Genomic DNA, 12701 nt, shown 5'->3' with positions numbered 1-12701 from the left:
ATACTCTACCTCTAGACTATGAAGCGCGATGTCGGCGACGAGAATACGGAAAAGAATCACATTTTCATCACCCTATAATCGTACTGGATCCTTCATATAACATTATAGCGTATCCGCACCACTGGTGTTCACAAATCCGTATTGAAATATCTAGTTTTTGTAGTAGATACCCCATTCCGTATCATAAATATATCCCCTTTTGCATAATTGCTTTATTTTCATAATTTCGATCAATATCTAATGCAAAAAAGTGAATTGTTCATTTAGATTTTGATGTTTATTATAGGTTAACTCTACTCTGGTAGTTTTATCTTTCTACGATAGATGTCTCTGAAGTATCTTACTTAAGATTGAAATTGCGTGTCAAAGCTATGATTCTCAAAAAAACATTTATGATTACGGATTTTATCACGTTTTTATCTGATATTTGCACAGATTCTGGTCCAAATTGCGTGTTTTTTGTTAATTTTGGTGGTTAAATCTCTCCTCACTGGGACTCGAACCGTCACTGCATTCGCTTGTCAATCGGGAAGCCTCGGCTATTTCCGAACATCGCCGAGATCTGACTCGGTAGTTTCCGCGAAAGCGTTCCGATGTTTGCCGAGCGTCCGTTAGTGACATCACTTCCTGGTTCACGAGGGTCGGTCGAGAAAAATCCAGAAATTCGGCGTCGAATCGCGTCTGATATATCACGGCAAACACAACGAAAACACATCGAAACTAAACCAGACTACAGTTTTAACCGTAACAGGTGAGATATCAACTTTAAATCGCGAATTTCTGTTAGGTATTCCGAGATATAACGGTTCGAAAATTTTATTCTGAAAATTTTGACAACTCATTGCCGGCTCCGGGAAAAACGTGGTTATTGTCTGGACTTGTCTGATAATGTTTTCTCGGTTCAACGAACGATGATGTTTGTTAATTGCAGGTTAATTCAGGCCTATGCTAGTTATCACTAACATGTAAATGTTTGTTGTACTCTGGATAGACATGTTTTGCGCGGTAGCCTACTATTATTAGCCTTAGGCCTAAAAACTTTATTTGACTTATTTGAGCGACTGAGTTCGCTCATGATACATACACTTCTTCAGTTTAAGTTAATAAGGTTAATTCATTCATAATCATCAGCCTCATCGAAATAAGTAAATATATGGAAAGGCCTTATACTTTCAGGGAAACATGTGATAAGAAAATTGGCAGTTATCACACATTTGATATTGCATTAACTTCGTAATTTTCAACGTTGGCTATATCAGACTTGGTTGGCTGCATTTTAAACTAAGCTTAGGGCAGGCCCTACTTTACTTCAGGTGGAATGTCTGTCTACTCTCTGAATGGTCTGTAATTTGAGAGAGACTCCTAATAATTTGTAAATTGATAATAAGGCCTGGAGGAGTTACTGTATGGTTCAACTGTTTGAAATTTTCTCGTTCCTTTTTCAGATATCGATAATATTTTTTAATCTAAGATCAAACGACAAAAAAGCAAAAAATGTCGGTGAAAGAAACGAAATACTACGACGAACTCGGAGTAAAACCGAACGCATCGGACTCGGAACTGAAGAAAGCTTACAGGAAACTAGCGTTGAAATATCACCCCGATAAAAATCCCGATGGACAAGAAAAGGTTTGTTTAAAATCATTTAACAGTGTCAGTGGTTAGCCTTCTCCGTATGCTGGAATTTAAAAGGGGCTGCATTCATTGTTAAGTGGATAACATCGTGATTGCGCATGCTGTTGTAGCAAGGTTTTCAATCACCCCAAAAAGAATGAACATTTAATCTTAATTTTGGTATAATCTTCTATTTTTCACATATCGATATATTTCAAAGGACTGATCAGCATTGATAGAATATTGACATCCAATCTGGTTTGGGCAGCATATTTTTATGAAGGTGGCTGAATTTTAGAGGGGTGGATGTAAAAATGAAAGGGGCAGTTGCCCCTCAAAAACCTGTGTTGGATAACACTAAAGCCTAAATGACGCTCAGTGAGTTGAGGGGTAGTTTTTAAGAAACCATAATTCCACTTTAAACGGTAACTTGAATGGCGCTCAGTGTGTGGAGGGGGAGGAAACGATAATTCCACTTTAAACGGTAACTTGAATGGCGCCCAGTGAGTGGAGGGGAGGAAACCATTAACCATTTTAAACAGGCGCCAAAACAAAACGTTTAAAGCCGTTATATTTCCTATTTTATTTATAGTTTAAGATCATCTCTCAGGCGTACGAAGTTCTGTCCGACCCGAAAAAACGTAAACTGTACGACGAAGGCGGAGAGCAGGCGATAAAAGAGGGCGGAAACGGCGGCGGACCGTTTCACAATCCGATGGATATATTCGACATGTTTTTCGGCGGCGGCGGTGGTCGTCGTAATCGAGGTCCACCGAAGGGTAAAGACGTCGTTCATCAGTTGAAAGTGTCGCTCGAAGATTTATATAAAGGAGCCGTTCGACGGTTGGCTTTACAGAAAAATATCATCTGTGATCAATGCGAAGGTAAGAATCGAGATTGTTGATATCTTGCTGCCTGATTCAGAAATTTAGTAAAATAATTTGTTTCTGATTCCCTGTCTTTGTTTCCTGTCCTTAACTCGGCCTTCTCTGTACATCAGTTCGATATTATCAATTGAAGATCTTAAAGATGAATACCTCGCAGCCTAATTCGGAACATGGTCGACCTGGACTAAAGCGAAATCACTTGTTCCTGATTCGCTGTTTTAATTTCCTGTCCTTAGTTCTGACTTCTTCTAATCTTACCTCCGTTCAATATTGCTGGTCCCAATTTTGTTCAAGTTGGGCAAGGGTTAATATAGATTGGACTTCAGCTGGCCTAACTTAGTGGTGATGATACTAATTGGTACTTCGACAAATTTAACAAATATTTTCTATTCTGATTTTCATCTTAAGTCTGAGTGATTTTTGTGACCCCGGTTCGTTTTGAATTAAGTGACAATCTTTACTGTCACGGTTTATTTCTGCATTTCCTGAATTTCTAGTAAATTGTTAGTATTCTGATGATATTACAGGTCGCGGGGGTAAAGAAGGTTGCGTGGAGAGTTGTCCTCAATGTCAAGGCGCCGGAATCAGAGTTCGTATTCAGAACATCGGACCCGGTATGGTACAACAGATACAATCGATATGTCACGATTGTCAAGGTCGCGGGGAGTGCATCAGCGAGAAAAATCGTTGTAAGAAATGTCAAGGTCGCAAAGTGACACGCGAACGAAAGATTCTAGAAGTGCATGTCGATAAAGGTTAGTTCGTTTACTCATCACTAGGGAGTGCTGTTTGGTTAGCTAGTCATCGTCACCAATTGTCACTGTTCGATTAGTTCATCATCATTTCACTAGGGGTCGTTGTTAGTTCATCCGCCAGTAACTATTCGGTGTCATTGTTTGGTTAGTTCATCAATTTTTCACTTGAGGGTGCTGTTGGTTTAGTTCATTGACCTGTCATCTAAGGTTGTTCATCTGTTTTTCATTAGGGGTTTGTTATTAGTTCATCCGTCTGTAACTAGGTGTCACTGTTTGTTCAGTTCATTAACCTGTCACTTTCGAAATTGATTTGGACACAAAATAAACTTACAAAAGAGAATGAATACATGAATATTTAAATCAATCGTTAATGTACAAAAATGTAAAATGTATAAATAATTCAAAATAAAACTAATAATGAGAATGACAAAGAGATAAAAGATGATAATGAGGATAACAAAGAGATAAAAGATGATAATGAGAATAAAAATGAGACAAAAGATGATAATGATGAGAATAAAAAAGAGATAAAAAATGATAATGAGATAAACGATGATAATGAGAATAACAAAGATAAAAGATGATAATGAGAATTCTGATAATTCTAATAGTAATACATGTTAGAATATAAACGCTAATAATCATCACTAGAGGTCGCTAGTTGCGCAGACGGCCGCGCGTCGCATCCTGACAGAATTTGTAAACCCGCGTTATTTCGATAAAAAATTGCAGGTATGAAAGACGGTCAACAGATACGTTTCGCGGGCGAGGGCGACCAGGAGCCGGGACTCGAACCGGGCGACATACTGATCGTACTCGACGAGAAACCTCATCCGAAACTCGCTCGCCAGGGCAATAATCTACTGATGAAAATGGAGATCGAGTTAGTCGAAGCGTTGTGCGGGTTCCACAAAACGATCGAGACGCTCGACGAACGCGTTCTAGTCATACAAACTATTCCAGGTACGTGTGATTTAATTTCTCTCGAATAATGGCCGATTTTAAATCTTTAGCCGGACACAAATATCAAATAACGGGCAAGCGTTCAAGATCCGAGGCCGGTCCAAAGGTGATCGTAAATCTTAAGACTGGTTTTAAGATGTGAGATGGAACAAAGAAGGTATCGAAATGGTCTTAAGTCTTAAGCCACATTTTGTATCACCTATATTTCTAAATGATGCAACGCAAAAATGACCCATCCGTGCTGCAACTACCATGGAATATGTGTTGTACCTCGAAGGCCAACTCAACGAGGAGAAACTGGATGGCATTCCTTAAACATTTTTGAAAAAAAAATGTTAAAATTTATTATTTTTGTTGGTAATTTAGAAATGAATCAAAGGTTTTCACGCATTTGAAAAGTGTTTATTTTTCTCCTGTCTCCGTATAGGTGAAGTGATAGAACATGGTACAATCAAAGCGATCCGAGGCGAGGGTATGCCGCTCTATAAGAGTCCGTTCGAGAAAGGCAAACTTATCATCCATTTCGACGTGAAATTCCCGAAGAAGAATTTCCTATCGAAAGATCAAATCGAATCTCTAGAGAAGTGTCTGCCGGCCCGAACGGAGACGATCGTCCCCGACGACGCCGAGGAACACAATCTGGAGGATTTCAACGCCGACGACGAACGTCGAAGTCGCGTTCAAAGAGAGGCTTACGACTCGGACGACGAAGGCGGTATGGGCGGGGCCGGTCAACGAGTACAATGCGCGTCGTCATAGCGACAATCATTTAGAGACTCCTCGGGAGTCTGACTACGAAGAGAACGAGAGACTATTTGTGTATGTATGCGTGTGTTAGTTTTGATTTTATACGATATTTAATGACGTGGCTGAAACTCGGACCAATTAGATATCATCATTTACAAATGAACAAAGCTGTAATAAGAGCGCGGAGAGGGTTCGGGGTCGAGATGCTTTCGGTTGTTGTGTAAGTAGTGTTTACATGACAGCTGAACGTCGTTGTTACTTCAGGGCATCGGAAAATCAGGGGCTGCAGTTGCTCGAAGGTTGGTTAAAGACAACCGGTGGATAGATACCATAGTTATGATTAGTTAGTTACCTAATCGTTGGTAGTAAGCTTTTTATAATCGGATGGGCTTACACTAATTAATGTGGTTTGTAAAAATATCCGATCGTGAAACTAAACCATAGACAGGGTTCTGGCTAAGCAACTAAGAACTTTTAATTATTGTCACTATGTCAACTACCGGTATCTAAATGTTAACTCTGCTTTCCAACTTTTCAGCAATTGCAGCCCATGTTCATTATAACCGATAGTTCTTACGCAATTATCGGTTTCTAACTAGAATCGAGTTGAACCTTGTAGCAACGAACTTTCAGGAGACCGGAAAATCTGTTCGTTCCAACCACCAATAGTTTTACGCTTCATAACCGATATTTCTTTACGTCTGGTAATAGATAAAATGGATTTTCTGGTACAAAGTGTGTCGCTACTGATAAATCATTTTAACGAGGTTCCACTTTGTAGCCGCGTTGCCTAATATTGATTCCGGGAATAACTGAACCGACTTTTTTGAGCAGCTGGACCCTTGTTTTATAGACCGGGTTTAAACTAGACCCTGCTGCCGCATCAGGGAACATTTCACGCACACACTCATCATTTCAATCATTATTTTCACAGTTTTTTTCGTTCGTATTATTCTAGCTAGGCTTGAGTAGGGTAACCGACACTCGTGAACCCGGTCTGTAGAACAGTAGAACCCTCTCAGGGGGGGCGGGGGGTTTTACGCTCAGATCTCATTCCTAACGTCGTTATATCGTTTTTAAAGTCGTCGAGATTGTTTTTACGTGTTCACTCTATATAGCACAGCGCGGAGCGAGATCGAAACCGAAATCTTCGAAATGTGTTGATATATCGATTTTACGATCGATTTCGCGATTCTCAACTCGGTGTGAAATATCTAAACCTGTTCCAACGCTATTAAGTTCTCCCTCAACGCAGTGAATTAGAGATCATTCATTTATTACGTAAGCATTAGGGGAGGGGGGAGGGGTCAGTGCAATTGCGTACTGTAATGCTTAATGTATATGAAAAATGGCCGATTTTGCGTACAGAGGGGGAGGGGGGTTGATAAATTCAAATTTTATGCGTACGTAATAAATGAATGATCCCTTAACTACAATCGTCTAAATCGACCAATTAATTTCCTGCGTTTTAGGAATACAAAGCAAGCAATAATTTAAACCTGTTCATTTTAAACAAACGGTCGATTCATATCCGCTATCCCAGGTTGTCCCCCCACCTTTCACCCCCTACCTCTTAAACCCTCTCTCCCAGCAGTTATTTATTATCGAATGAAATTAATGAAAAGCTTGTGTATTGTGTGTTTATATCTTTTGATGTTTGTTATGGACGTTTTTGCGTTGAAAATAATTGGGTTCTTTTTTGCGGGGGACGATTTTTTGTAAGAACGTATTGCAACATTTCTAGGGTAGAGAGCTTCGAGAATTACGCCGTCTGCTCGTAACAAACACCGGGTCGAATCTTTTTTTCGTGAACGATTTATGTCATCTCTCGATATTAAACGTGACAGCTATCTATTTTCCGTTGTTGATATTTATATATGTTTGAGTCGGTTTAAATGTACACGCGGTAAATAAATGATATAATGATAACTGAATGAAATGATTTTTTGTGTTAGAAAGAGAGAAAGAGAAAAAGAACACATGAAAATGATAGAGAGAATTGCAGAATTTGTTGTTTTTTTTATTCAGAGTTTTGATTTATTTCTTTATCTGCTTTAGGCGAGCTAGGATTCTGTCTATCCACAAAGTTCCAGGTCGTCCATCCTTGCCATATCGCTAAATTTAGGAATTAGTTCTTTTACATGTGAAGGAGTTTTTCATGGATTTTGCTGCTGTTGTTTGAGGAATCATAATCTGGTACTTTACTTCTAAAAATGGCATCTCCAATCTCACAACTGCGTTGTCACAGATATTTCTCTCATATCAATTTTCCTTGTTCCTGTGCTGAAAGTGTAAAACAATTGGTTAGGACTGATGTTCTTTGTGAAATCATCCCTGCCCCAAATAGTATTTTAGTCTATTAGAATTTCCAAAATTTGTCATAGTATTCACCGGAATACTTGGTGTTGGAAGTCGAGTACACTTCATTTTCGGGCAATTGACTTGTCCTCGTGTAAATAACGTTAGTAAAATTTGTTGGTTCTGTGAGATCTGAGGAATAAAGTTTAATTTGTTTTGAATTCTTCCTGTGGCATGTGAATCTGCCGCTTTACCGGATGCTAATACATTCGCTCAGCAAAGAGTTCCATTTGAAAATGGTTTTTAACTCCTTTGCAAAAGCGCAAGTCCCTTAGATAAAGCCTTTACGTCGATATAAATATATATTTAAATCCAGCGAGTGTTGAATGGTGAATGAAATTTGACTTTGAAAAATATCTGTGTTCCTCACATGCCACAGTAGAATAGCGAGGCTCTGTTAGATCTCAACCGTTCAGTGCTGCCCCTATGAATAACGATAGCGGAAATTCTGTGAACTACGATGTAAGCACATATTTACCGCCGGCGAATAGACTTATGTCACTTTTTATGGAATTTCGCTTTAGCGAAGTCCATTTTTTATCGCATATGAAACTTTCTTCCTTTGGTACAAAACAAATGCAGTGATAAAATCTCTAAACCTATTGAATCTCATCGGAATGCGTCGCTTATTTTTATTTATCAGTTATTTATTTGTCGTGGGAACTGCATTTTGTTAATGCGCTTTCACGCATATTCTGGTCGCGTCGTGTGGCCTAGTTAAAGGTTGCCTGGGAACTGCAACTGATTCAACTGCCAGGACCAAATTCGGTTTTCGTATCTAGTCGACTAGTGATCGAACTAATAACCGAATGCGCTTGATTTTCGCACTATTTCCGGATTATAGTTCCGACTAATGGACATTCGGTTTTGTTTAGTTCGACTATAGTTCACGGGCCGGCCGCGAAAAGCAGTTAATTTTATAGCAGGGCAGTGAAATGGGGGTGTTACTTAAAAACTATGCACTACTAAAACGAAGATGTATTTAAACTATGCATGACTAAAAAGAAGTCCGAAGACCTACTCGAAATCATCACGGGCGCTCTGTACCAATTCGCATATGAAACGTAAAATGGTCGGTTTTCTCGGGTGCATATAGTCTTCGTTTTTAGTAGTGCTTTGTTTTAGTAACACTTGTAACAACGAATGACAAATTTCAAAATCAACCATGATTTATTCTCATACAACAATTATACAAAATGCCAGGTTTGTGCTCGAGGAATTATAACGTAAGCTCCTCAAACACGTGGACTTTCAAAAACAACTAGTCCAACCACCATGGGCGTATAAACGAGAGTTTATACGCCCGTGGTCCAACCATAGACTCTAAAACAGAAAAGTCTATGGCCCAACCTTGGACTCTTAAACTGTAAGAGTCCATGGCTCCCCGCACTAAAACCAGAGATAAACCTGGCCAAATACTCTGGAAAGCGTAGGATTAAGTAATCAATCTGATTTACATTCTTTACATAATTTCATTTTCACATATCAAATTATTAACTTTTAGCTTATTTTCTCAAATTTCAATAGTAATTTTATTTCTATTACTATCTATTACCTATTATGTAAGGTATTTTTAAGTCTTTATATATGATACATTTCCACTACAGCTGATTTAAATACAATTTGCATCAATAGGAAAATAACAAAAATACACACAGAATTATAAACTTTAGTCCAGTCTGAAAGTATATAAATATTGTTCAACTGTCAATTTGAATATAGCTAGGGCAATTACTAATAACTAATGGCTTTGCTACAATTAAGTTAAGTTTTTGAGGTGCTTCTTGTGCAGATATTTCAGAACCCATATAGACATTGTTAAACCATGGTTTTAGAGTCCATAGCTAGCATAATCTACTGATTAATACTGTTCATATATCCTCATTTATCAAGAGACTGCTCCTCTATTTCGCTACTCTATTTTCCATAAGGGCACCACAGTTGAATTGTTGCTATAACAACTAAAATGTTTCAACACGAATGATGAAAATGAACATCGTTTTATTCACACAACAATAATATCTTAATCATCGGGCAAGTTCCTAATTTACAAACACGTGAACTGTGTTACAATAACAGCCTCCAACATAAAAGCATTAAAACTAGAGATGGAACATATGGATTCACTCTGGAACTCTTAGTATCAATTAGTCATTACTTTCACTAGAAAACTAGAATTTTGCCTACTTCCTTGTCTTAAAGATGTCCAAGCACCTTGACATTAAATACTTAGTATTCTGATGTTTTTTCTGGCAGCTTCAAAAACATCAACATAATTATACAATCGGTTAACTAACCAATAACATCAATAACTTAAGTTTATAGCTGTTTGACATTCTTTCTAAAAAGTAAAATGTATGTACCAGATTTTAGATAGTAAGTCTACCCCTGTATAACAATCAACGGTCACAGCAGTGATTGAGCGCGGCTAGTTCATAGGACGGTAGATCTTTCATCACAGTTATTCAAAGCATTCTATCATATCAGTTATCTTTTTTAAGTGTGTTCGATTTAGTTAAGGTTTATGGTTATTTGTTTTGTTCATTACAATAACTGAGTTGATAGAATGCTTAAAACAACAACAGAAAAGATCTCGGGTTTTCGCTATACTTAGGGAAGGTTGTTCGATCAATGAAGAACCTTGTTGATAGATATTTGAAAAAATGCCTTTTCATGTAATAGAATATTAATTTGGTGTTTATTATATTTTTATCTATTTTTTAATATTATCTATTTATGTATGTACTTGTATTTTGTATTATTTACTACTTATTATTTATTGGTTTTTTTTATTTATTTTTTTATTGATTTAAGTACTTGTAGTTTGTATTATGTATTATTTATACTCCTCTATTTACAACTGCAGGCATTTTTTCACTGTAAAGTTCTGGGCCCATTTTGAAAAAGCGCTACCGATTCACTGCCACTCCTTAATAATCATTATCCACTCGATTTGAAGCTAAGTGATTATCCCCGAGAGCCATCTCGTGATATGGATTTACCCATTACAATAACGGAAGTTCGAACAGCTATAAACTATGTTAAAACGTTCAAAATTAGTCCTAGCTATAACTTAATGCCTTGTTATTCCTAGCTTTACCTCTCAAATGTAAATAATGGTCTCCTTTCAAATAAAGCTTTTGATTTCAAATACGTAGGTATGATCATCTAACAGATTGATGGAGGCTCAAAGTTAAAACTCGATGTGAAAATTGACAAACGATCCAATTGTGAAATCAGTTACATGGGCCTTCGAAAATATCAATCCCTCAAATTGGTACATCTACAATTCAGCAAATACTTAATATTTGTACATCAACACTGTCCTTATGCTATGTTCTATTTTTCCTAACTATGTGATACCTAAACGGACAAATAGCCATAGTTGACTATGTTTAACTATGGTAAAGTTTGAAGATTAAACTTACAATATCATGTTGAAACTATATCTCAGTTTAGGAGTTAACTCAAAGGACCTACAAGTCAAAACTAGGCACTCAACACGACCATTTACCCCTAGTGACTAACTTAACTTGACTTATCTATCAACCAAGGATCGAAGGCCAATGTCGTGAATTAATGGAGCTTAGCTTTTATTACTCTCACATTCCATTAAACATTATAAAATAATTTCCTTTAAAACACTATACTATCCATCAGACTGGTTTGAAAAAGGGTAAAAAAATCAATACTTTACTACAGAAGTCCGCTATTGTCTTCGCCGCTCGTGGATCTCAGTGTTTATAAGATGCACTATTATCTATGCTGCTCCTAATAAGATACACTATTGTCTTTGCCGCTCCTGGATCTCAGTGTTTATAACATGCACTATTGTTTATGCTGCTCCGGATAAGATACACTATTGTCTTTGCTGCTGAATAAGTGTTTATGAGATAATCATTAGCTTTGTCGCTCGAATCAGTGTTTTTTAATATTCACTATAGTCTCTGCTGCTCCTGATAAAATGTCTTATAGAAATCAACCACCGATTGTGGAAGAATCCATCCTTGGGTGATTTATCCGTTGCTGGCTCCTCAACTTATCATCTGGGCTTCTGCAGTTTTCATCAGCAAATGGGTCGATCAGTATTCATCTACTTGTAGATTTTCTGATGAGTAGTTGATTTCAAGCTGGGGTTTTTCTCATAGTTGAAATTTAGCTGCAATATTTAAAAGAAGATATCCTGTAATCACAAAATATTTCAATAAGAATTAATAGTAATAATTTCATGTATGTCAAGTTACCTTTTATGATTGCTTGGTTCGTTATCGGCAATTATCTTATTGATTAGTTGATGACTAGTTGATTAGTAGTTTAGCTAAAAAAAAGAGCAGAATCTTGTGAGCAGAAAATCCTTTCGAATATCCGATATGTAGATTTTGAAAATAGTCAATTATTAAATGATTTTTATTTGCGCTTTGCGCTTTGAGACTTGCGCACTTTTACCTTATATGAAGATGCTGAATTAATCTTCATCTTAGATACCTAATCACTTAATTAATTTCCTAGCTATAATTGAAATTGTCTCTGACAATATTTTATACGGGGCTTGATATTTCTACATGACAAGAATTTCAGATCTGATTTCGATTGATCACTATTTCAAACTGCTAATTTTGCATCAGAGCTTTTGATATCTAGTTTGACGAATACAGTATTCCCCAAAACCTAACCGATTCAACAGATCCCACACACATGTCGCCCAGTTATGACGCAGGTGACATTGCACGATACAGTCGTCTCATCCACTGCACTATTTTTCAAATAATTATCACTTATATTCATTACATTGAATTAATCTTAACTAATTTTCTAGATAGCTAAGCGATCCGTTAATTAGTAATCATACTAGCTACATTTTAATTGTCAGTTGAACATGGAGCCTGAAAATCTACATGAGTAGAATTTCAGATATGGTGAATGCATCACTATTTGAATTCATCAGAAATTAAGATAAAAGCACATTTTTAGTGGTAAATTAGAAATTCCCTTATAGCCGAATTGCTATATAATCTTTATTTCCCTTTTACAGTACACTGTGTATAAGGATCGAAAGACCTTGTTATGACCGGACCTCCCTGGTGCGGTGCAAGACATGATGCTAGAAAATAGTTTGAAGGAGAGGGGTTAGTAAAAGAGAGCTATTAGCAAGAGGAATAAGACCTAAGTTTAGGATATCCTGTCACATTAAGGCTTTCAATCTGACATACACAGTGAACTTTAATATTCTCCCTTCCAAATTCAGGAATGTATTTGTGCACGTACAGATTTGTTTTATCTCCCTTCGATCGGAAGTAAATCTGCGTGAAATGATTTTGGAAATATGTATCAAAACTAATACAGCTGTATGAAGACACAATAGGTTCACTTAGATACA

The 12701-nt window shown here is 37.1% G+C and overlaps 1 protein-coding gene across 1 annotated transcript; it reads left to right on the top strand.

Annotated features, from left to right (window-relative positions):
- Nucleotides 1-633: 633 nt before the first annotated feature.
- On the top strand, nucleotides 634-6959 carry LOC141913899 (dnaJ homolog subfamily A member 1-like). The gene is made up of 6 exons (XM_074805089.1): nucleotides 634-751; nucleotides 1446-1629; nucleotides 2207-2498; nucleotides 3029-3256; nucleotides 3989-4219; nucleotides 4647-6959. The coding sequence occupies exons 2-6, from the start codon at nucleotides 1495-1497 to the stop codon at nucleotides 4976-4978; spliced, it is 1218 nt and encodes a 405-aa protein (XP_074661190.1). The 5' UTR covers nucleotides 634-751; nucleotides 1446-1494; the 3' UTR covers nucleotides 4979-6959.
- The last annotated feature ends 5742 nt before the right edge of the window (nucleotides 6960-12701 follow it).

Source organism: Tubulanus polymorphus, chromosome 12, assembly GCF_964204645.1.
Source record: "Tubulanus polymorphus chromosome 12, tnTubPoly1.2, whole genome shotgun sequence".
In the NCBI taxonomy this organism is placed as follows: domain Eukaryota; kingdom Metazoa; phylum Nemertea; class Palaeonemertea; order Tubulaniformes; family Tubulanidae; genus Tubulanus; species Tubulanus polymorphus.
The sequence above is the reverse complement of the archived record's forward strand: the minus strand, read 5'-3'. Positions and strand labels throughout refer to the sequence as shown.